The sequence below is a fragment of the Hemiscyllium ocellatum genome, chromosome 19 (assembly GCF_020745735.1).
Source record: "Hemiscyllium ocellatum isolate sHemOce1 chromosome 19, sHemOce1.pat.X.cur, whole genome shotgun sequence".
In the NCBI taxonomy this organism is placed as follows: Eukaryota; Metazoa; Chordata; class Chondrichthyes; order Orectolobiformes; family Hemiscylliidae; genus Hemiscyllium; species Hemiscyllium ocellatum.
This window is the reverse complement of record NC_083419.1, coordinates 24427833-24451400: the sequence shown is the minus strand read 5'-3', so window position 1 is coordinate 24451400 and position 23568 is coordinate 24427833. Positions and strand designations below refer to the sequence as shown.

Genomic DNA, 23568 nt, shown 5'->3' with positions numbered 1-23568 from the left:
TTCAGTTCCTGGGTGAAAGATTACAATTAATGGTAAATAGGTTAGTGCAAATAAGTGCAATTGAATAGCACACAAAAAATGTGCTTCACTTTAATTCCAATTTGAATAGTGTTAATTTTCCAATAGAATGTAACTTCAGATTCATAATTATTGTTCACTAAATGTTACATGGAAAGTGTTATAGTTGATAATTTAGCAGTATAACATCGAACAATATGACATTAAGAAGTAATCTTTTTGGTTTCTTGAATAATTGACTAAATGCTCAGCTAAAGATTTATATTGTTATCATCAGCCACTTCTGTGAAAAATTCATGCTAAGGCCAACTGACCCCCTATCCAATCATTAATGACTCTACGCAATGAACTGAGGATGAGGCAATCAGAACAGTTTCTCATAGTCTCTGGAATATCACAACAAAGTCAGGATGTAAACGTATTGAATTGACATCACCTTATAGAGGTGCTGGTGTCGGATTGGGGTGGACAAAGTCACAAGCCACACAACATCAGGTTATAATCCAACAAGTTTATTTAAAATCACAAGCTTTTGGACTGTTGCTTCTGTGTCAGATGAAGTACACTTGACTTCTGATTATATCATCTTAGACTGGAGAACTTATCATCAATATTATTGTGAGCATACTCTGTGCTTCATAAGTACAAATACATGTTAGCCTGAAGCTTAGGACTGTATCTTTATGTTTGCTGATGTTGAGGGAGATCAAGGAGAAATGATTATTTTCAGAAATTAAAATCATTTGACATGAATGTTAAAAGTATCAGAATTTGAAAATAAACTTGAGGTGAGATCATTCTGTGACTATTGTAAAAGTTTAGATTATAGCTGTAATGAAAACAGTATATCTTTGCTTTGAAGCTTCATTCATATGGCACTACACAGTTTTGGCTTCCATTTCAAAGTAAAATGGCACTAATTGGAGATCAAAGCCATGGGTAAGGATCAAGCCAAGTAAAAACTGTCTGAATGTGAGGCTTGAAGTCACATGTTTTTCTTGGCTTAATAAATTACTGCCCAAATTTCAAAGTGTTTTGCATTCTTGTACTGGCATATTCACACATGTGCATCTTTGATTGGAGGTGACTTTTATAGAGATGAATCATTGCATGAATCTGGTCCATTGATAATGTATTTACTTTGCAGTGAAAATGTAACATATGTCAGTTAAGATTAAAAAGTGCAGTTAACCTTGCTAAAATGGATGTAACGTGTTATTTTTGTTCCCAGTATATGAACTAGCTTGACAAGGTGATATTTAAATTCATGACTACTTGTTCTGAGATATTAAGGCTTAACTACATTGTAATGGAAGAGAAGACAGAGACTGTCAGTTTCTTGCTCTGATGGATATTAGTGAATAAGTTGGTTTTACTGCAAGCCAGTAACCTTTGCACTATTATTTTTAGTATAATCACAAAAATAAGCTAATTTGTGGAATTTAGATTCATAACTTGCTTCAATGAGATTTGAACTTATAACCCAGTTTGCTTTCCAGTAACCACAATGCTACTGTGTCTGCACTGATATTCTTTGCTCTCAAATTTGTCAGCTGTTTAATTCCAATCTTGGTCTCCATATTCTTTAATATGTCTCTTTTTCAAACAACTATTAATTTCTCTTTTGTGCTCTGCTTTAATGATGATTTTTGGCAGACAATTTAACATTGTAAGATGCCTGCTGTGCAAATAAATTTGTTTTGTGATTATGTTACATTTGCTGTCTGTCAGAACGTTTTAGCTGAGCACTCAAAACCCTTCATCACATTGAAAGACCTTTAACTAGTCAACCTCAAACTTCACAACACTAATGTTCAAAATGTTCATCAAAGCAGGATGATAGTACATGCACGTAAACAGACAAAGTGTGGTGAATGAGGGCTGGTGAACTACAAGCATGGATAGCAATGTGGGAATATGATGGCAGTGGCAAATCAGAGATGGGGCTTAAAACAGTGATGACTGGGCACTTAACTACAATGATTTATGCATTCAGTATAGATATAGAATGAACAGTGTGGCAATAATGCTTCGGAGATATATTGTTATATTGGAAAGAGAGAACGTCTTTGAGGGGCCAAGGGCAGAGTTGGGAAGACAAATTGTGGGCATTTCATAGGCCTTCAATTAGTGAGAACGAGAGGGAGAGAGAAAGAAATCTATAGGGGATTCTCAGATGTGCAATAACTGTAGACTGGTGGTACTGGAGTGTTTTAATCACCCAGATATTGATTGGAATTATGTTATAGGGTAAGGTAGGGGAGGGAAGGCTGGTGTAATCTCAGAACTGTGTTCAGTAAAACTTTCTTGATCAGAATGCTGTCAGTCCAACTGGAAAGGAGGGATTGCTAGGTCTGGTGTAGGAAAGTGATGTGGCTCAATCTACCAACCATCTATGGGGAAACTTTGGATAAGAGTGATCTTTGTAAAATGCAAGTTCTGTTGGCAGTTACAAAGGCAAATGTAATGTTAGAATTCATTTCAAGAGAGCTGGAATACAGATATGGATGCTGAGTCTGGATGAAGCTCTGATCAGACTGCATTTGGAATCTTGTAAGCAGTTTTGGGCCCTGGATCTAGGGCAGAATATGCTGGCACGGGAGGGTGTCCAGAGGAGGTTTACATGAATGATTCTGGGAATTAAGGGCTTGTCCTATGAGGAACAGTTGAGGACTCTGGGTCTGTACTTGATGGAATTTAGAAGAATGATGGGGTGATTCTCATTGAAACTTACAGAATACTGAGAGGTCTGCATTGAGTGGACGTGGAGAAGATGTTTCCACAATCAGGGGAGACTAGGACCCGAGGGCACAACATCAGAATGCAGGGATGAGCCTTTAGAACTGAGATGATGAGGAATTTCTTCAGCCTCATTCTACGCATATGTCTTATGGTCTTATCACTGTATATGAAACTTTAGATTGATAATAGAGATAAACAAGGAACAGTTAAATATAGAGTTTCTAAATTGGAAGAAGGCAAATCAAAGTGAAATGAGAAGGAACCTAAATTAAGTAAATGAGATTGATGAGAAAATCTGTAATGGATCAATCTGCGGTTTTTAAAGAGGAGATCCTTCAGGCTAGGTGCATTCCAACAAGGGTAAAAGGCAAGGGAGCTACAAACAAGGCTTCTTAAATATGGTGAAACAGAAAAGGAGGGTGCATCGAGCATGTCTTGTTGAGATTAGAGCCATGTTGAATACCATTGATTGACAGTGGAAGGAAAGATAAAAATAAGACTGAAAAAGAGAGATTATGAGAACAGAATGACAGTAAAATTAAAAGGGAACCCAAAAGTCCTATTACAGCATGAAAATAGGAAGAGTGTATTAATAGATGTATTGTACTACTGGGGACAAAAGAGACAAATATGTTTTCAGGGGCACAGAAAAGGGCTAGATTATTTAAACTTTTTTTTGTATTGGTATTTAATAAGCTAGACAATTTTGACAAAATATCAGTACAAGCAATGACAGTGCTGAATTGTGGAAAATGAAAGGAGAAGTTACTGGAAAGCTGGGTCTGCATACAGACAGCCACCTCGTCTGGATGGCTGTATCTCATTCTGCTAAAGGGGCTGGGATGGAAATAGCAGGAATAGCAGTTTAATTTTTCAAGCTTCCTTACAGATTGGTCAGGCACCAGAAGGTTGGAGAGTGATACCATTATACAAGAAAAGATGCAAGGACTGTCTTGACAATTACAGACCAATTAATTTATCATCAGTGGTGGACAAGACATTGAAATCTAGAAACAGGGAAGAATTTTCAGTCACATGGAGACATTTGAGTTAATTAACAAGAGCTAAATGGATTTGTAAAAGATAGATAATATTCAGGTAATCTAAATGAATACTTGGGTGAAGTTACAGTGAAGGATATTTACGGTGGATGTTCTCTGTCTGGATTTAAGAAAACATTCAACAAAGTACCAGATAAAAGGCTGATTAACAAAATTGAAGCTTATAGAATATGAGAGCCAGTACACAATTGGATAGGGGAAATTGGTTTAGATCAGAAAGTAGCATGTTGTCATAAATTGTTGTTTTTTTGAACTGGTAGAGCAGTGTTGGCAGCGGTGTTCCCTAAGGACCAGCATTTATTATCCATCCATAATTTCCCTTATTATATTGCTCAGCCGGGAGCTGCTTGGGTTCATTGGGCTGAATAAACTTCTTCTCCGCCGTCATTTCCGCCACCTCCAAACGGACCCCACCACCAGGGATATATTTCCCTCCCCTCCCCTATCAGCGTTCCGCAAAGACCACTCCCTTCGTGACTCCCTCGTCAGGTCCACACCCCCCACCAACCCAACCTCCACTCCTGGCACCTTCCCCTGCAACCGCAGGAAATGTAAAACTTGCGCCCACACCTGCTCCCTCACATCCCTCCAAGGCTCCAAGGGATCCTTCCATATCCGCCACAAGTTCACCTGTACCTCCACACACATCATCTATTGCATCCGCTGCACCCGATGTGGCCTCCACTACATTGGGGAGACGGGCCGCTTACTTGCGGAACGCTTCAGAGAACACCTCAGGGACACCCGGACCAACCAACCAAACCACCCCGTGGCTCAACACTTTAACTCTCCCTCCCACTCCACCGAGGACATGCAGGTCCTTGGACTCCTCCACCGGCAAAACATAACAACATGACGGTTGGAGGAAGAACGCCTCATCTTCCGCCTGGGAACCCTCCAACCACAAGGGATGAACTCGGATTTCTCCAGTTTCCTCATTTCCCCTCCCCCCACCTTGTCTCAGTCGGTTCCCTCAACTCAGCACCGCCCTCCTAACCTGCAATCTTCTTCCTAACCTCTCCGCCCCCACCCCACTCCGGCCTATCACCCTCACCTTGACCTCCTTCCACCTATCACATCTCCATCGTCCCTCCCCCAAGTCCCTCCTCCCTACCTTTTATCTTAACCTGCCTGCCACCCTCTCCTCATTCCTGATGAAGGGCTTATGCCCGAAACGTCGAATTTCCTATTCCTTGGATGCTGCCTGACCTGCTGTGCTTTAACCAGCAACGCATTTTCAACTGTAAACTTCTTCTCTGCCATAATTGGATCAATGATTCTTAGTTCTTGTACTACTTTTCATAACCATAAGATCTGATTCCAGTAAATCCATCATGAGTCAATGCCAATGCTTTTCTATCCTTCTACATGTGAGTTATTGTGGCACAATTAAGGTCTGGTTTAAATTCAATGTCATTTTGCATCCAGTTGTAAACTAAGCATTTTGTTTTTCTTTCTTTCAATGGCCTTAAACATGTGTACTGCAAATTCTAAATGTGCATTTCATGCATCTAGGTCACTCAGTTGTTTTTTTCTCCGTTTAACATCAAATAAATATTACTTTCTGCGTCCTTACTTCCAAATTAATCAATTTATACTTTCCTATGCTGAAATATTACCTACCTGTCTATCCTGCCTGTGGGTTTTTTTTACCAGTTTCTGTATGTCCCCTACACTCTTCTGACACAACCCCAATTTCAGCAAATTGCAACATTATTCCTACAATCCTTTGCTCTACTTCACTGCATACATACTGCAAGACACAACTCTAAAACTGACACTTTTTGTTGACCACTTAGAACACATTTTCATTCTAATAAACTTTCTTGTGCCACTTGTTGCTGCTTTCTCCCCACCAATCATCGTTTTTTGGACAACCAATGCGTTAGTTGGTAATTACAGCCTCACAGTGGCTCAGTGGTTAGCACTGCTGCCTCACAGCACCAGGGACCAGGCTTTGATTCCAGTCTCAGGAGACTCTCTGTGTGATGTTTTCACATTCTCCCCGTGTCTGTGTGGGTTTCCTCTGGGCGCTCCAGTTTCCTCCCGCAGTCCAAAGATGGCAGATTAGGTGGATTGGCCATGCTAAATTGTCCATAGTGTCCAGAGATGAGCAGGCTAGATGGGTTAGCCAAGGGCAATGCAGGAATGGGGTGGATCTAGGTGGGATGTTCTTCACAGGGTTGGTGTAGGCTGAATGGCCTGCTTCTAGCTGGAGGGATTCCATGAGGTAAAGTTTCTGTTGGTAAGTTTCACTTAGGTAAATGTTCAATTTGTCAGCTGGCTGTAAAATTGGCTCACAGAACAACTGCCCACTATAGGAACAAACTGATTTTCTTCTCTAGTTTTATGCCTGAGCAGTAAATTGTGTGTTCAGTAGCAGACTTTACTCAGTTGATAAAACTTTACTGTAAATATTTTAGTTGTATTTTCTTCTCTAAATGATCATTAATTATTTGCTATATTTCATCAGGCCAGCAAAAGACCTTGATCATAGGGTCTGAACTGTTAATAGCTCTCAATTGGGTATATTAAAGCCAGAAATATAACATTAATCTATTTTATTGTTCCAATAGATCTCTATTTGGCATCTAATATTATGAATAATAATATTGTTTCTCATATGGGACTTTTTCTTGGAACTGGAGTAACTGGCTAGTGTTGAAAGATTTTCTTCCATTGCTGTTCATCGATGTTCAGTTTCTCTATGAAACAGTAACAGAGACATTCAAAACTTTTGGCAGGAGACTGTTTGTGAGGTGAATGAGCACTATGACGCAAAGCACCTATAAATTTAATTATTTTCTTAATTTGTTTCTAAAAATTCTGTGAAATGCTGGAGAATTATGGAAATATATTCAGAGGGCATGACAAATGATGCTCGTCTTCTACCCTTCCTGCCAACTACTAAACACAATCTTCAACTTCAATTCATCAAACATAGTGGTGCCATAAATGTGGTCAAATGTTTAAACAAAGCTATGAAACAATCTAGTAACTGATAATATTCTCAGTCGGGCAGCGCATACTTTTTTTTGAAAACATTATGGTGTAAGTTACTTAGCCCAGAAAGGTTTCTATAGGTCCTAAATTGATGAGTCTTATTATCAGACTGATAATAGGCCTGCTATAACTTGGATTCGAAGTGAGAGAAAGATCAATCAAGGTTCCAACTCCTGATGCAAAAAGCAACACAATGCACTGCTGACAAAAGGAAAAAATACAGAAAATTATAGAAAGATCCAGAAGGTTTGGTAGTATCATTGGTGAGAGAAACAAAGTTAACATTTCAAATACAATGTCACCAATCTGAGTGAATGCCACTAAACCAGCTGTGTATTTACAGTATTTTTGGTTTTTATCCAACTCCCGGTCTACTCAATGGATCCTGCTGGAAGGTGAATGCAAATGCATAAATAGGAGGTGGTGGCATAGTTGCAATGTCACTGGCATTGTAATCCAGTAATCCCAAATTAATGGTGGGGTCGATGGTTCACATCCCAACATGAAGAAATTTGAATTCACTGATAATATCAAATTGAAAAAGAAGCTCAATAATAATGATGCTGTAAACACTCAATTGATGTAAAAACATACCCTGGTTCACTAAAGGGAAGGAAATATGCCTGGTCTGGTCTACATGTGACCCACAGCAATGTGCCCCTAAAATTTGACAACATTCTGGTCGATTAGGGATGGGCTATAAATGTTGGGCTAGTCAGTGACACCTGCAACCCTTGAATGAATTGAAAATGTATGACATGGGGGCAGAACCTAGCTTTGTTCTGATGCTCTGTACTTGTGTTAGCAGCCTAGGCCCATAAATGATCACCTGAAAAGTGTTGGCACCAAAGAATTAATTGTCAAAACTGCCTGAAATCAAAGAAGGAAGGAAAACAGTGAAAGGTGTATCAATGTTTAATGCTTTGAGCACTGTAGGTGTTTCTGGTATGCTGCTTAAAAGAACAATAGTGCAATAGAATTTGCACAAAATCTTTGCTGATACTTTGAATCATTAGGGTATTTTCATTTAAATGCAATTTAGAACACAGTAATTATATCTATAACAAGTAACAGTTTCAGGGAGATGTCCTTCATGTGGAAAGTACAATACCTGACTGGCTTTCCCATGGTATGTGATGCGTTTGCTGCACTGTCCTCCATGTTAAACATCTGGTAGCACTGTCAGCTCTACTATATGAAATGTAAACCGTTTTTATGACACGTGTCTGAAGTCAGATTTCATTTCATTTGAAAACTGTTTTTTGTTCATCAGACAAGCTGGCCTGAATGCAGCAGCTGAGAAACATTATGGATTGGCAGCAGGACTGCGACCCAACGTAAGTGAATACAGCCATAACCAGAACAGCGACATCCCATGATCAGTACAAACCTCTATATATTAGATCATCTGAAAACAATGCCCCACCCCTTCCCCATTAAATGCATTTAAAGTTGCGGTTACACAGCATTATGAGTTTGGGACCAGTGACACTGCCAGAAAGAACTGTTACATTGTTTGGCTGAGGAACTGTACTATTGAAGGACAGAACTCTGTGTATGTCTATAAGCATGTTCGACGCTCTTTCACCTGATAAAGACTTTATGTAAAAGGATATTTGTTTTCTCAATTTTGTTTTACAATAAGAATGTGGTACTTTTATAAAGTGTTCCAGCAGGTCTAACTTTTCTAATTTGCCTCAGCTCTGCTCTGAAGTATATTCCACATAATATTGAGCTCAGATGGTGTGAGAAAGCCTTTCTGAGGGGCCTCCTGATATTGAACTCCAGATTTAGATGTTGTCCTGTTGCTGGAGTCTTACTGTGACTTTCATGCTGATACACAGTGGAAACCGCACCCTAAATTCCTAAATCTCTGTTTCAACATTTCAGAACTATGTGGATACATATGAGAAATTCTCATGAGGAATGCTACATTGCAGAAAATAATATATTTCAAAGCATGATATTTTGCACTCTTTTTAATTGGATAGTCTAGATTACAAAGTGTGATAATATTTGCATTGACTACCCCTGTAGATACAGGAACTGTTGATAGGGAACCTGCGGTGAAAAGAATTAGAGTAATAGACTGCTAAATTAACAGTTTGCAAGAAATTATATTTAATTATGAACTTAACACATAACTCCAGAACTTATGAGGTAAAACTGCAGCTGTATAAACACTATACATTAATGCTGGAATGCAGTAAACAGATACACAATTAAATGTACTTTTATCTATAGTTAGAAGCCATTATTTTGTTCTGAACCACAAGCATTTGTTACATGTCAAGAAATGTTACAATACTTATTCAGTAAAAATCCTTATTCAGGGTTGATCTAAATAGTTCACATTGCTTTTAGACATCATCAATGGGAGGCAGTAAAAGACATTATTACAGAAAAATGGGTTTTCATGCATAAAACATTAACAACTGTGTAAGTCACGAGAAAATCTGTTATATCAGTGGTATTAGTAAGCTGAAGTGCTATTTATAATTTTGATCAGACTTATTTTCATGTTGCGATGTTTCACTTTGAGCCAACATGACAAAACAAGTATCACGGTAGGGTGCTTTTGTGATGATACTCAATCTACATTTTCAAAGGACATGCTTCTCTTGAAAGTTTTGCATGAGGACACTAAATAATTTTGATATGGATGGCATGGTATATTTGATGAAACGTATTATTATGAAATTTTGCTGAATATCAACTTCTTTACTAGTTCAATGAGCTTCCTCATGATTATTCAATTGAAACCATGTCCCATTACAGGTTACTCTGAAATTGGAAGTTCACCTAATGTCCTGGGTATATTTATGTAGAAATTGTACTTTCAAAATTTTTTTGTTGTTGGAAATTTTCAATATTGTTGGAAATTTTCAGGAATATAAATCCAATGAGAAAACCAACATCTAGTCTGTATATAATGGGTTGGCAAGTGGACTGTGACTGGTAGAGGCGTTGCCATGGGCAATGGTTAAATTAATGATGATTGACAGTTAACAGCCAGGCTTGTTTAAATTTTAAATTACCAGGTTCAGGGCCAACAGCTGCTCTGCCCTCTGAGGGTTACATCAATGCCAAATGATATGCTGATTCATTCATGTCCAGCTTTTCCAGCCTCTGATATACGTGCACCTTGGAGGTCTATGCAGCAATTGGTTTAGTTAGAGAGAATGCAAGTGAGGACAGTATGCTCAGAAATAGATCAGCAAATGTCTGTCACCTTGAGTTGAAACAGCCATAGTGTGCATGCATATTCTTCCTATCTTCCTATTAAAAATTTGACCTTGTATATTGACATATTCAGCTTTCAGTGTTGCAAGTGCACCACACTGCCAGCTTGACTGACAATCTTAAATTCTTTGCACACTCACGATTATCCAGCAGATGTTCTTCACTTTGCAGAATCACATCTAGTATTATATACCATGTTGCAAGATTTACAAATGTGTGCAAATTGGGTGTGGTCAGTACCTTGCTTTTTGCAATAGCCAAAGCAATATGTTGCTCATTATAATTCTCCAGTCTTTGGGATGTATGGCCTACATATTTAGCATCATACTGGCTGTAAAATTCATCTCCTACATTATACATTTGTGTAGTAGGCAGAGTGACTTGTTTAGCCTGATGGCAGCATCCTGCGTTTTTAGCAACACTCAAGTTCCTTACTCCCAAACAATTATTTTTATATTGTTAAGCAGCTCCCTCCATGTATTGAAAAAGTATTAATTGGTTTACCTCCAAGTTATGAGGTGAATTTGTGAGAAAAATGTTTCAAGAAATATTTGTCTTCCTCCAGGCTGTTACTCAATACTTGAACAGATGTCAGTCACATGCTAGCCTCTTAGCTTGATTAATGAATGTGGTTAGAATCAGGATAAAGCAGCTAGTTGCTGCTAGGAGGCTTTAGACTTTATTGCCTAAAATATTAGCAAGGCTGACATATTATGCTGAGGGCAAGTGTCCATCAAATTGCAAAATGAATTCAATGTGACCCATTGCAGACATTGAATTGCTGGCCATGGCTTCTTCCTCACTCATGAATATTGTGTCATGCATGGGCTTTAGTCAAGAAAGTTTTGATAGGAGTGGGCCTTTTTTAATTATTTACATTTTAGCTGTCAGTAGCATCTCATTTGTCTCTGAAGTCTGTTTAAACTTCCATCGTGTATATTTCATGAAAACAGCTGAATGTTGGTCATCTTAGCATTGGCCCAGTCCCAAAAACGAAGACTTGCGAAAGTCTTTCTTACCTTCAAATTTGATTTTTCTCCCCTCAGTTCCCTTCTTATTGAACTTTGTTCTTTTAAAATTCCATCATAAAAGAAATAATAAATTTACATTTGTTTGATATTTTAAATGCAGGCATGCTTCCCAATCAATAATTACTTTTGAAGTGTTACTGTTAAGCAAGTAAGCACAACGAGTTGCAGACAGCAAGGTCCCACATACAGCTATGGCTAAGCAAACAAAGTCTGTCTCAATAATATTGATGAGGATAAATGTAGCCAGGAAATTGAGTAAACTTTCTTGCTCTTGTTGAATACTAACTTTTTTTTAACTTTTTCACTTGTATTCTTCTTGCATTTTCCTTGTACTTTACTCATTTCTATTTTCACTGATTTATTGGCTTCTTTTATCCTTCATTTAAATTTTATACTCCCAATATCACCTACAAACCTGTCTATGATTCAATTTAGGTGGCTGTCTTTAGCTTAGTGGCAAAATGTTAGCCTCTAATGCAGAAGATCACTTCCCACTGGATCCTGAATATATAATCTGGGGTTACATCATACAGTATTGATGGATTATTACAGTTTTGGTGGTCCAACTTTTAGATAAGCCGTTAAATCAAGATCCCAATTTTCTCCCACAAAATATTTGAATTTGGCACTTATTGTCGTAAAACTGACCGTTTCCCATAAGCAAACTGCAGAATGGCAGAATAATGTCATAATAATGAGTTTTTCTGAAATAGTGAGAGGTTTACTCCACATTAAAACATCAGCTTGTATTTATATAGCACCATAACATTAGTAGAACATCCTAGGACACTACACAGCAACACTATCAAACATTAGAGTACTGATTACAGCTGACAAAATGTGACCAAAGCATAAACTACATCATTTTGCAACACTTGACATGTCTCACATGAATGATTCTAAAAGTTACAAAATAAGATTTAAAAACTGGGTGTATACACTGCAGTTATCCAGCGCTAATGTTGTAAGAAGATCCTTCGAGGAATGAGTAGTGAAGTTACAACAATTACTTGCATAGCATCGATTTTATATAAAGTACAGAGCCACACTAAAAGCAATGATGCACTGCAACAGAACAATGAAGGAACTAAAGAAACTAATATCAGAAGTTTTACTGTATTTCCTCTATGACTTTTTATGTAACTGTCTTTCTGTTGAGCATTCAACCTTTTCCCTGCAGTCTACATGCACATGATTTTGAACAGCTGCATTTGGAGAAACTGTTTCTCCAACATCTGCTAATTTACTTTCTCTTCTGTGCCTGAAAAAGAGCACTTTGAAGTTCTGTCTGAAATGCATTAAGCAAAAAGTTAAGTGTATTCTTACATTTTGTTTTTGTGATGCCTACATTGAATTCAGTACTTTTGAAATACCCTCCTTGTGCCTTTAATGCCATGACCCAGATAACATATGTGTGTTAATGGAAAACCAATGTATTTGTACTTTTTATCTGAAGTATTGTGACAAACCTTTGCTTCGCCCGTCAGAACTATGTGGGTAGTAAAATTTTTCACTGTAAATTGTTTCTATCCAATGTCATTTCATACAAACAATCACAGGATACTCAGTCTAGAGTTACACCTTCAGGCAAAGCACAAAAATTATAATAAAAAGGTCTGCATAGTTTGTAAATCTCTGTGGTCAGTGGAGCTTTGCAGACTGGAATCAGTTTGTTGCTATTCAAATTTGTTGAATATTATATCGTTTGTATTAACAGAGATGCCAAACATGGAATTCTGTGCATGCCAGACTGACAATTACCAGTTATTTTTGCATGACTCCGAACATTACATTGAGTAACAAATATAGAGCCAGATGGAGGTTGCCATACACTATACAGAAAGAATCAAAATCGTAATAAAAAAAGTTTTAGGTAGAACATGATTGATTTGACCACCCAGAAATGGACTTGGCCAAGGCTATCCGGCATTTGACTGTCAATCAGTAGCCGGAGGGACTTTCTGACCCTTGCACCTACAACAAATACAACTTAACAGTTGGTTAATAGTTTATTTACCAAATGGCACAAACACAACAGAATTTAATAGATTCACGTCATTAACATTGATCCTGTACAGCTAGAAATCAATTATGTTGTCTCATTATATTTGTGTATTCTAGTCCCAGTTTATATTTAGCTTGATTAGCTTGTGTAAACTAATGCCTAAAAAGTGTCACCCCCTGTCTAACCCCAGTTTCATTCTGAGGTTGGTTCTCTGTGTCTATAGCTGATATTATTTTGGGATGGACATAAAAAGAATCAAAAAAGACATTATCTGACAACAGATTCTAAGTTGACCCAATCATCTTGGATTTTACTTGTCTATATGATCATTGCATAGCAACAGCCTGATGATTAATTTACTGTGTTGTGGACCTCAAGCTGTTCATGAGTTTGGTATCTTTTCTTCAGTTAACATTGCATTTGTTTGCTCTTTAGCTGATTTTATAAAACATCTCATCCGCAGGATGTGAAGCAAGCCTTTTGATCATTTGACCATAAAAGCTGTAGGTGGTGTCATTTTTTTTATGTAAGTCTAGCAGTAGTGGATTATTGAACTCCAGCATTAATTATTGGTGGGGGTGAAAAGTTCCATAAGCTGCATTCAATAAAAAGCAATCTGTTTGAGAAACTTCAATATACATTTATTTCCCATTCTATTGCCCATTTGTCTTGTGACCTGCAAAGCATACAAACATAATGAAGGTGCCATATATCCTGAAGCAAATATAATGTCAGAGATTGTTTGCAAAGAAAATGAATGAGCAAATCAAGTTGAAAAGAAGGCTCTGTGAATTGTGTATGTGATCAACAGGGTTTCCTATTCAGTACTTGGAGGGTTAGGCATTCCTTTTGACAACTTGTCTTAGCCACTGAAGATGCATGGCAACAGAGGGGATAAAGATGAGAGAAATGTTTTTGGCTGGAGGTTGTCCCAGAAACAAAGATTTTTGTGAAACTGAAGACTAATGGTTGAAAACCAAGACAGTTGTGTGAATGTCTCAGATGTGGTCATATCCTTCTTCATAAACCAGCAGGAAATTTGGCTGCATACCAACTCTTCCTATCCTTTTTGACAATGAATAAATATGGTTCACCCAAGTATGTTAAATGAATGAAATTAGAAGCAACTTTACAGTTGTAACTCTCACCTCAGACTTCAAGTGCTGTCATACCACAGGACACTAAAAATAATAGGCACGGGTGTTACAGATGTTTGAAGTAACTTGCTATTTTTTAAAGAATGTCTTTGAATACAGATGCCTCCAAATGCAAATGATGAGGATTTTGGCAAAAGTAGCAGAAACACTCTTTATATGAAATTTCAATTTTCTGAGCTACACAATTATGTTGATATGAAGTTTGATAAAGCTGCCATCAGGGTTGTGCAGTCCACATGCCAATGTTTATCGATAACAAATAAGGTAACAAACCGGAACCATTCTTAGATGTTATACAATCTACTGCAGGTGATTCTTTCAGCCATATACAGTGGACACAAATTTTGAAGGAGTGGGAGAAATTCCTAATTTCTAATTCCTAATTGACCAAATAATTCCGAACTAACCTAACCCTAACCCTATCGCAGATCCTTCCTGTCTGCCTAGGTGCAGAAGCAGCCAAGATTGCCCTGCAGAACTAGTTTCCCTCACTACTATGATGACCTAGCTGAAAACTTTTGAATTTATCTTCTTTCAAACTTGTTAAGAGCTTTCTCCAGCTGTAGTACCATCTCTTTTAGTTAAATTATATTGCAGCCTATTGCTCCTGTCAGGCTGGAAGACCTATACTTGGCCTTCCAGTTTCCAAAGCCTGCTTACCCCTTCATTAAGCAGTTGGCCTGTTTCAAGGCTGCTGATGAGATGCCTTCGCTAAAGTCACTGCTGGGGAGTTTTTAGACCTTTGTTTCCAGCCCCTGGGCATTGTTCCTGTTCCTGTGTCTGGTAACAATGGGACCAACAAACAAACTAAGGAGCCACTCACACTGAAGAATTTTCTCAGGTGGCACACAAGAAAGTAAAAATGCTGATTCCACTTCACTTTTTTTATTAGTTTCACATACAGCAAAACCGATTGTGATCATGTATGTGGGATTAATATGAAAACTGAAAAAACATACATACAACATTCAAACAAACACTACTTTTAAGAAAGTGGAATTTTATCATTATAGACAAAATTGACATTCCACAATACACACATTAGTTTTTCAGGACAAGAGATCTTGTTCAGCAGTAATTAAGAACTTAGTACATTGTTAAATACCTAACTACACATTATTTCATATGGCCTAATCTTTCAAAAGGTTTTTACAGCAGCACCAGCAGCAAAATAAAATAATTCACGCTAATTATAAGTGATTTCAAAAGGTTTCCATCTGTCGGGAATTTAACCTAACACCATGTGCTACAGCAAAGAATTATATACAGCAATATCTGAATCTCTGTATTTATTAGCTCATGTGATGATGGTAGAAGTTGTTGTCAGTTTTACACTTTTAATTCTGGCATTTGCTAAATGTTTTGCCATCAATACAACAAATTCTATGGACTCAAACCTACCATAAAAATGAATCTATGTGCATTCAGCATTTATATTCACCTTTACTCTTCAATGGCTTGTACAACTTGCTGGTGTTTTACAAAATGAAATGCTGAATATAACAGCAGCTTAAGACATAAGACCATGCAGCATTGCACTTACAGTACAATCACTGGCTTTGACATTTCATAGTTTTATTCCCAGGGTCATTTTTGAAGTGCTGAGTTATTTTTAAAATAATATTTGTCTTAAATATGTGCTGTTTAAGAAAATACAGATCACTACCCTGGAGCCATTTAATTTTGAATTCTACACAATAGTATTTGAATTAAAAAGATCATAAACTGATCGGGTGAAGAATTGATTCATATAAGCAATTGTTCATATGACACCCTTCTCTGTATTCACTATTTTTTCAGTATGTCTGATTTCCCTCTAACTCCATTCTCTTTTCTGAAAGTACCCTGTAGCATTGATGAACCTGGGAGCCATTCTTCACCTGAATGGAAAACTGCATGAGGCTGAAGCTAATTACCTCAGAGCTCTTCAACTCAAGCCTGATGATACCATTACCCAGTCCAACCTTCGCAAACTGCGGAACATCATGGAGAAACAAGGCTTGAATGTGCAAAAAAAAAGACCTTAAACAAATAGACTATTGAAATATTAAACTAGAAGGAATCAGCAAAGGTCTGCAGGCCGTATATCTTTTAGTTGCTATCCTGGCAATGGCCTCCAGACTGACCACACTGGAGTTTGCAGAATCAATGGAAAGGCATTTGGTTACTATGGGATATGCCAGCTGCACTCACTGACTGAACATAGCCAGAAGCTCTTGCATCTTTCTAAGCAAGAGAGGGGGTGTTCCACATATTTCTCCAGCTATAATTTCCCTAATTGTTTAGAAGATTTAATCAAAAATGATTTTGTTCGAGATCTGAGCAGTTGTCCAAATGATTAGACTCTTGCCAACCACTTGGCATACTAGCCTTCAATAATATACCAAGGTCCAGATGAGCTGAAAGCAGAGAGGAGATCCCTATTTTTTAGGTAGGCCAATTGCTACATGCCTTTTGTTTCATCTGGGGCATTTGTGGGTACTGCCCTTTACAAAGTTAATACAAAGCTCCCAGACAGATGGAAAACTGGTATTGGCGGGGTTAAAGGTGGTGGATTTGACAGGTCTTTGCTTGAATTCTATTCTCTGATTTAACAAAAGCTTGGTCTCCCTTGGTTCTGTCTACCGGCAGATAATCAGAGCACTTAGTAAATCAGATTAGTGAATAATTAATACTTTTTGGATGATGATTAATATGGTTAACAAATTATTTTTCTCATTAAGAACATGTCAGTCTCAATCCACGCCACTGAAATACATTGCCTTGTTCACATAGTTGATGCTGAAAATATCCATCCACTCTGCATCTCTGAATAGCTGGTTACTTGTGCTATAACTGAACACTTAATTATGAGCAAGTTGCAGACAATGCACAGTGCCCATGGATTTTCCAAATTATTGAAGATTTTGAGTATAATAGCAGGTACCTCTCAAGGCTAATGTAACTGTGGAGGGTTCTGATAGTTATTGTACTGATAACCTATCAGAGCTTAAGGTCGAGTATTTGTAAAGTGTGCCCACGTCTGCAAAGGTATCTTTCGTGTTTGATATGTTACGTATCGTTCTGAAGTACTGTAAACAATTGTGCATAGACAACTTTGATGTTGATTTTCACAAAAATGATATTGGGCCATTTCATTGACTATGAGTTACTGTAATTAAAAGGGAAAGAGAAAGAAAACATTAAATTGTATCTCAATCTCCTGTAGCAATAGCAGAATACCTTTATAAAATGTTATTGAATTCAAATTCAATATTTGTTGGTACTTTACAGGTAAAAGGAAATAAATCAAGACCTGCATTTGTTCTACTAATATTTCTCTTTCAGTCTCTTTACATTTGTTATCATTCTAATAACTGAAGACATTCAGTTGATTTTACTGGCCATACTAGAGCAGATGTATTTTCATGACTTCTGAGTCACAACACAAAGCCATCACTTTGCATCCATACTTTTCTCATTTAAATCAAACAGCAGGGACTTTTTCTTCTTTTGTGTGATTGCGTGGCACAAGTGACTAATTGCTCTGACTTTGTTGGCATTGTGTTGTAGCAATGATTCATTCATGGGTCTGTCCAAGAGTTAAGGGTGAAACCTAAGCCATGCAGGGGGAGAATTCCTCTCTTCCCAGCCAATGCTTTCAGGTTCTGAGAAAAGCTGATAATTATTACATTTGTGTTGCTGCTCAGGGATTGCATACAGTGGAGTAATTCCAGATGGTGCTAAAGAGCACAGGGCGTGTTTACTAAATTAAAAGTTTTATTTTTTGAAATTGTTCTATTTGTATAAATTATCCAAATTTGTAGATGTGTTTCCTTTTGTATAACGACTGTGTACATGCCAACACACAAGCTTACCCCAATAAAAAAAATGCAGTGATGGAAAGCGCGACTCACGAGTGTTTGTGGTTTTTATAATTATACTTCACAGCATACTGTTTGACAATATGCCTTACAACAAATGTTGCAAAGAAAAAAAGAAATACCTAACATAATTAAGAAGAATAAGTATGGCTTCATTAAGTGAAAATCATGTGTGACAAATCTATTAGAATTTTTTGATAAGACACCACTCAGGATAGGTAAAGGGCAGCCATTAGATTAAGCATTTGAATTTCCAAAAGGTGTGTAATAAGATACCTGCACTTTGGCAGGATGAACACGATGTTATTTAAGTGGAGAAAGACTTGCAGAGAACTACAGCAAAGATGATCTTTGGGAGTTCTCATGCATGAATCACAAAAAAATAGCATTCAAATATAACAGGTAAGAGGTAAAGCAAATGGCCTTTTATTTCAAAGCAATTGCAATCTAAAAATAGGGTGGGCTTTCTAAAAAACACATGACATGAATAAGACAACACCTGGAATACTGTGAACATTTTTATATCACTTATCTAAAGAAAAAATGTACTGGACCAAAATAAAACCGAAGAGCTGTGGATGCTGGAAATCTGAAACAAAAAAACCCAGAAATTTCTGGAGAAACTTAGCAGGTCTGGCAGCATCTGTAGAGAGAAAGTATACTTAACATTTCAGGTCCAGTAATTGTTGTTCAGAACTGGAAGGACTGTGGAGGCAATGGCCTACTTGTGCTATTGCTAGATTATTCATCCAGACACTCAGCTAATGTTCTGAGGACCTGGGTTTGAATTCTGCCATGTCAGAAGATGAAGTTTGAATTCAATAATAATCTGAAATTAAGAATCTACTAATGACTATGAAACCATTGTCGATTTTTGGTAAAATCCATCTTGTTCACTAGTGTCCTTCAGGGAAGGAAATCTGCCATCCTCCCTTCGCCTGGCTTACATGTGACTTCAGAACCACAGCAACGTGGTTGATATTCAACTGGCCTCTGTAATGAACTGAGCAAGCCACTCAGTTTAAAGGCAACAATGGATGGGCAATAAATGCTAGCCAATCAGTGAAGCCCATATGCCATGAATAAATTAAAAAAGAAATCACTGGACCAGAATCATTAACTCTGCTTTCTCTCCAACCTACTGAATTTCTGCAGCAATTTCAGTTTATGCTGTGAGGCATTGGAGGCAGTCCAGATAAAGTTTCCTAGGTTGATCTCAGGTTTGAGTAAAAAGTGAGATCTGCAGATTTGGCATGATTTTCTTCTGGAGATAGACTGAGAAGGGTGGGTTTGTACTCATAAGAGTATTGAAGAAAGAGAGGTAACCTTATGAAACAAATAAGATTCAAACAGACTAAAGATGTTATTTCCCTTGCAGGAATCTAGGACCAGGCAGTCCAATCTCAGAATAAAGGGTCACCCATTAAAGTAAGAGGTGGTAAATCTGTGGAGTTCTTTACTGCAGTGGCTGTAAAGACCGAGACGTTAAGTATGAGAGTTCTTTTTACTTAGAAAGGGAATCAAGGGTTATGGGAAACAGGCAGGAAAATGGAGTTGAGGATTATTAGATCAGCCATGATCTTATTGAACGGTGGATCAGATTTAATGTGCTGAATGGCCTACATCTGCTCCAAAGTTTTATGGTCTTATCATCCAAGAGTTACTGTCTAACATAAACAACCCCTGTTAACACTTTGGATCTGACATTTGGATAAATTATCGCATTATACTTTTCATTAAACTGCAATGTCGCAAAGCCAAGAGAAATGTTGGGCATTGTAGTTACCATTATTAAAAAAATACTATAAAAAAAAGTATATAATCTAACGATAAACAAGTGACACATTAATTCCTGACCAACGTACATGTGATATTAAAGACAAGTGTGTTGCTGTTGTCATTTATTCAACATTTTTAATATTTCTTAAGTTATGACATGTTTAAAATATCATTTGAAGTCAGCTTCTATTTGGATCTATCATAAACATTTACAGAAAAAATATTCCCATTGTTACTAAACCTGATCTGATACGATACAAAATGTAAGAATTTTAATTTATTTATTCTGTTAGGAAACCATTCCTTATACATTATAATTTTAATTTAGCAGAAATGTTTCAAACATCAGTCAAATTGTTGGAAAGTGTTCTATGGAAGACTTTACAACTGTTGATAATGTGACTTTCTGTTTCTTTTTAACATTTGAATAGTGTGTAAGTTGACATATCATAGTCATTTCCCACACACTCAAACACCACTCCGCTCAGAGGGGAGAATAAGAGACATAATATAGATGCCACACTATTGTGCCTGTAAGGGAAAATGCTCTGTGAATGGAATTAGATTTGACTGTACCCTGCTTTATATATGTGCATCAGTACATTTCCTTTCATGGGCAATGCGGGGACTTTGCATTAAGGTTTTGATTTTTCAGTGGAACCCACTAGAAAATCTCTGTGGGGACCTTATATAACACAATTAGATTTTATTTGTTCTTTACAGAATACTTCACAGAAAAGACTTGTGCTACACAGATGCTTTTCCATCTGCTAAAAGAACATTTGTGGCAAGGCAGCTGACTAGTAATATTAATTGGCTAATATGTATGACATTCCCTAATGGGCTAAAATGGTGCTGAGCACCATAAACTGTTATTGTATGTCCAGCAAATTTGCCTGAGAACATGCCAGAGCATGAAAAAAAATAATATATTTTGCTGTGAACTGTTGCCCTAAATATTTTGAGCAATTTCCTTTTAATGAAGCCATTGGATGAAATAAAAGAGATCTTGAAAAACATGTGAAGACACAGGTGTTACACATATGGGTTTCTTGGTTTAAAAAGCAGTGACACTTCTTTCCCTGGATCAAAGTCTTTGCTTAAATTAAATTACCCAATAATAAATTGAATTCTGTGGAAAGTTCTTTGAAATCTGTGATAGGTGCATTCCATTAGGCAACAATTTAAATGGACTAAGCAATTTCCTTGACACTTGTGCAGAACGAAAATGATCTGAGTTATAAATTATTTGACTGGATATTAAATTTATCTCAATAAAATGACACAATCCACTTTTCTTCACAACTAACTCTTTTTGCATGAAAGCAGACATTTGTATTTTAGTTTAGTTGTTTGATACACCATCGTTTCTTTCATGCATTTACTTGCATTAATTTCCGTAGCTGCCTTTCTGAATCATAATTACTAAATGCACTCAAAACACTACTTGAGTTCATAGTGGCAACTCTAATAAAGCGGCTACATAAAAAGATATGTTACATTTGTATCAAGTGTATTTGTGAGAGCCAAGCATTCCAGAAGAATGGTAAGAACATCTACATCAGAGTGAGGAGAAGATTAATTGGAAATAAATGCGTGTATTGAATACATTGCCCTAGTAATACTGAAAAACAAATTAAATGCTGTGCTGTTCCTCGTAATAATTGGTTCCACTTGCAATTCAACTGCCGCGATCATATTTCTTACTGATTAAAGATATATATTTATTGTTCATCCCAGATTAAATTAAAAACTCAAATTAATTTTCATTTTTATTTCCTGATTCTGTAAATGTTAGTGTTGCATTTTCATTCTTTTCTAAAACTATGGCTAGATCTATAATGCTTGACTGATGCTTCTGTTCTGCCTTTACCTACCTGTGGCTTTTTTTTTGTTAATTCTGTTATTCATGAAGATTCTGCTTTTTGTTTTCATTCCTAAATTGAAAATGGTTGGGATTTTTGCCTCAAAGAATGTTTTGAATTTCTTTTGTTGTTGATTTATAGGGAGTTAGGCTCAAGTCTAATAATAGCTTAGATAAGAATGTGTGATTTAGTGGCAGTAGCCCATGAGCCTGCTCCACCATTTAATAAAATCAAGGCTCACCTGAATAGTCCAGAATCCCACCTATTGTTGAAAACCTTTCACCTCCTCACTTATCAAGAATGTAATTACTTCTGCCTTAAAAATATTTAAAGACTCTGCTCCCACTGCCATTTGAGGAAGAGAGTTCCCATGACTCATAGCATATTTACTAATAGCTTCTAACTAACATCCACGCGAAGTTCAGTTAATTAGAGTGTAGTTTCCTGCTTTCTAACTCACTCCTTTTTTGGTATAAAGGTGCAACATTCGCAACATTTTTCAATCTAAAGGAACCTTCTCTGAATCTATTGCATGTTAGAAAATTAAAACCAGCCCATCAACTACCTACAGGTCAGTTATTTTTAGAGCCTTGGATGTATGGGATTGCCATCCTGCAGCTTCAACAATTTTCTCAGAACCAATTGCCAATGAATGTATTTTCTTCAGTTCCTTACTTCCTCTACATCCTTCTATTTCTCTCTTAGTTATATTTCTGAGATCTTATTTGTCTCCTCCAAAGCAATGATCAATGCAAAAGCTACCTGTTCAAATCTTCCACCATCTCCTTACTTTCCATCACTAATTCCTCAGATGTACCGTCTGTAAAATCAATACTCGCTTTCTTTTTAAATATCAAAAGAATCTCCTAATATCTGTTTTTATATTTCTAGTGAGCTTTCTCCCATACTCTATTTTTCCCCTCCTGATTAATCTTTTAATCAATCTTTGTTTTTTTTTTATAATTTGTCCCATTTTCTGACTAGCTTCCCATTTTGCACAACTGTATGCTTTTCCTTCAACTCTGATGCTATTTTATATAGCTAATCATCAATGGAATGTCATTCCCTTGGAATTTCCTTTCCAGTTGGAATGTATCTATCTCTGCATTCTGAATTGCTTACCTTAGAGTGACCATGCTATTCAGTGCTGAGGCTTCAACTTTTTATAATTTATATAAATGACTTGAGTGAAGTGACTAAAGATCCAGTTGCTAAATTTGCTGTTGACATAAAGATAAGCAGAAAACAAAGCTATAAAGAGACTACGAGGAAGCTACAGGAGGATACAGATGGGTTACATGTGTAGGCAAAGATCTGACAAATGGAGTATCATTTAGGGAAATATAAAATTGTCCATGTCGGTAGGATTTTTTTCTGGCACATAAAGATATTATCCACATGTTGAGAGATTGTAGAGCTTTGAGAGGGATTTAGGTGTACTAGTTCATGAATCTTGGAAAGTTAGTATGCACGTACAGTAAATATTTAGGAAAACTAAAAGAATATTAATTGCAAGGGGAATTGAATACAAAAGAAGGGATGTTATGTTTCATTAATATAGGGCACTTGCAAAACCACACTTAGAATGCTGTGTACATGTTTTGAGTTACCTTGTTTAGGATATATATAAATACATTACAAGCAGTTCAGAGGTTTATTAGACTAATACTTGGAATGGGTGGATTGTCGTCGGAGGACAGGCTAGACTTATATCTGCTAGGCTTTAGAAGAGTAAGAGGTCACTGGATTGAATTATACAAGATCCTTTGGACGCTTGACAGGGTGAGCATGGAAAAGACCT

General features: G+C 37.0%; 1 protein-coding gene across 1 annotated transcript in view; it reads left to right on the top strand.

Annotated features, from left to right (window-relative positions):
* Positions 1-18113, top strand: part of LOC132824664 (protein O-mannosyl-transferase TMTC2-like) — a 183816-nt gene extending 165703 nt beyond the window's left edge. The window contains exons 11-12 of the mRNA XM_060839302.1: positions 8098-8161; positions 16102-18113. Coding sequence (XP_060695285.1) covers positions 8098-8161; positions 16102-16287 — 250 coding nt within the window. The 3' untranslated portion in view covers positions 16288-18113. The remainder of the gene's footprint in view (positions 1-8097; positions 8162-16101) is intronic.
* The last annotated feature ends 5455 nt before the right edge of the window (positions 18114-23568 follow it).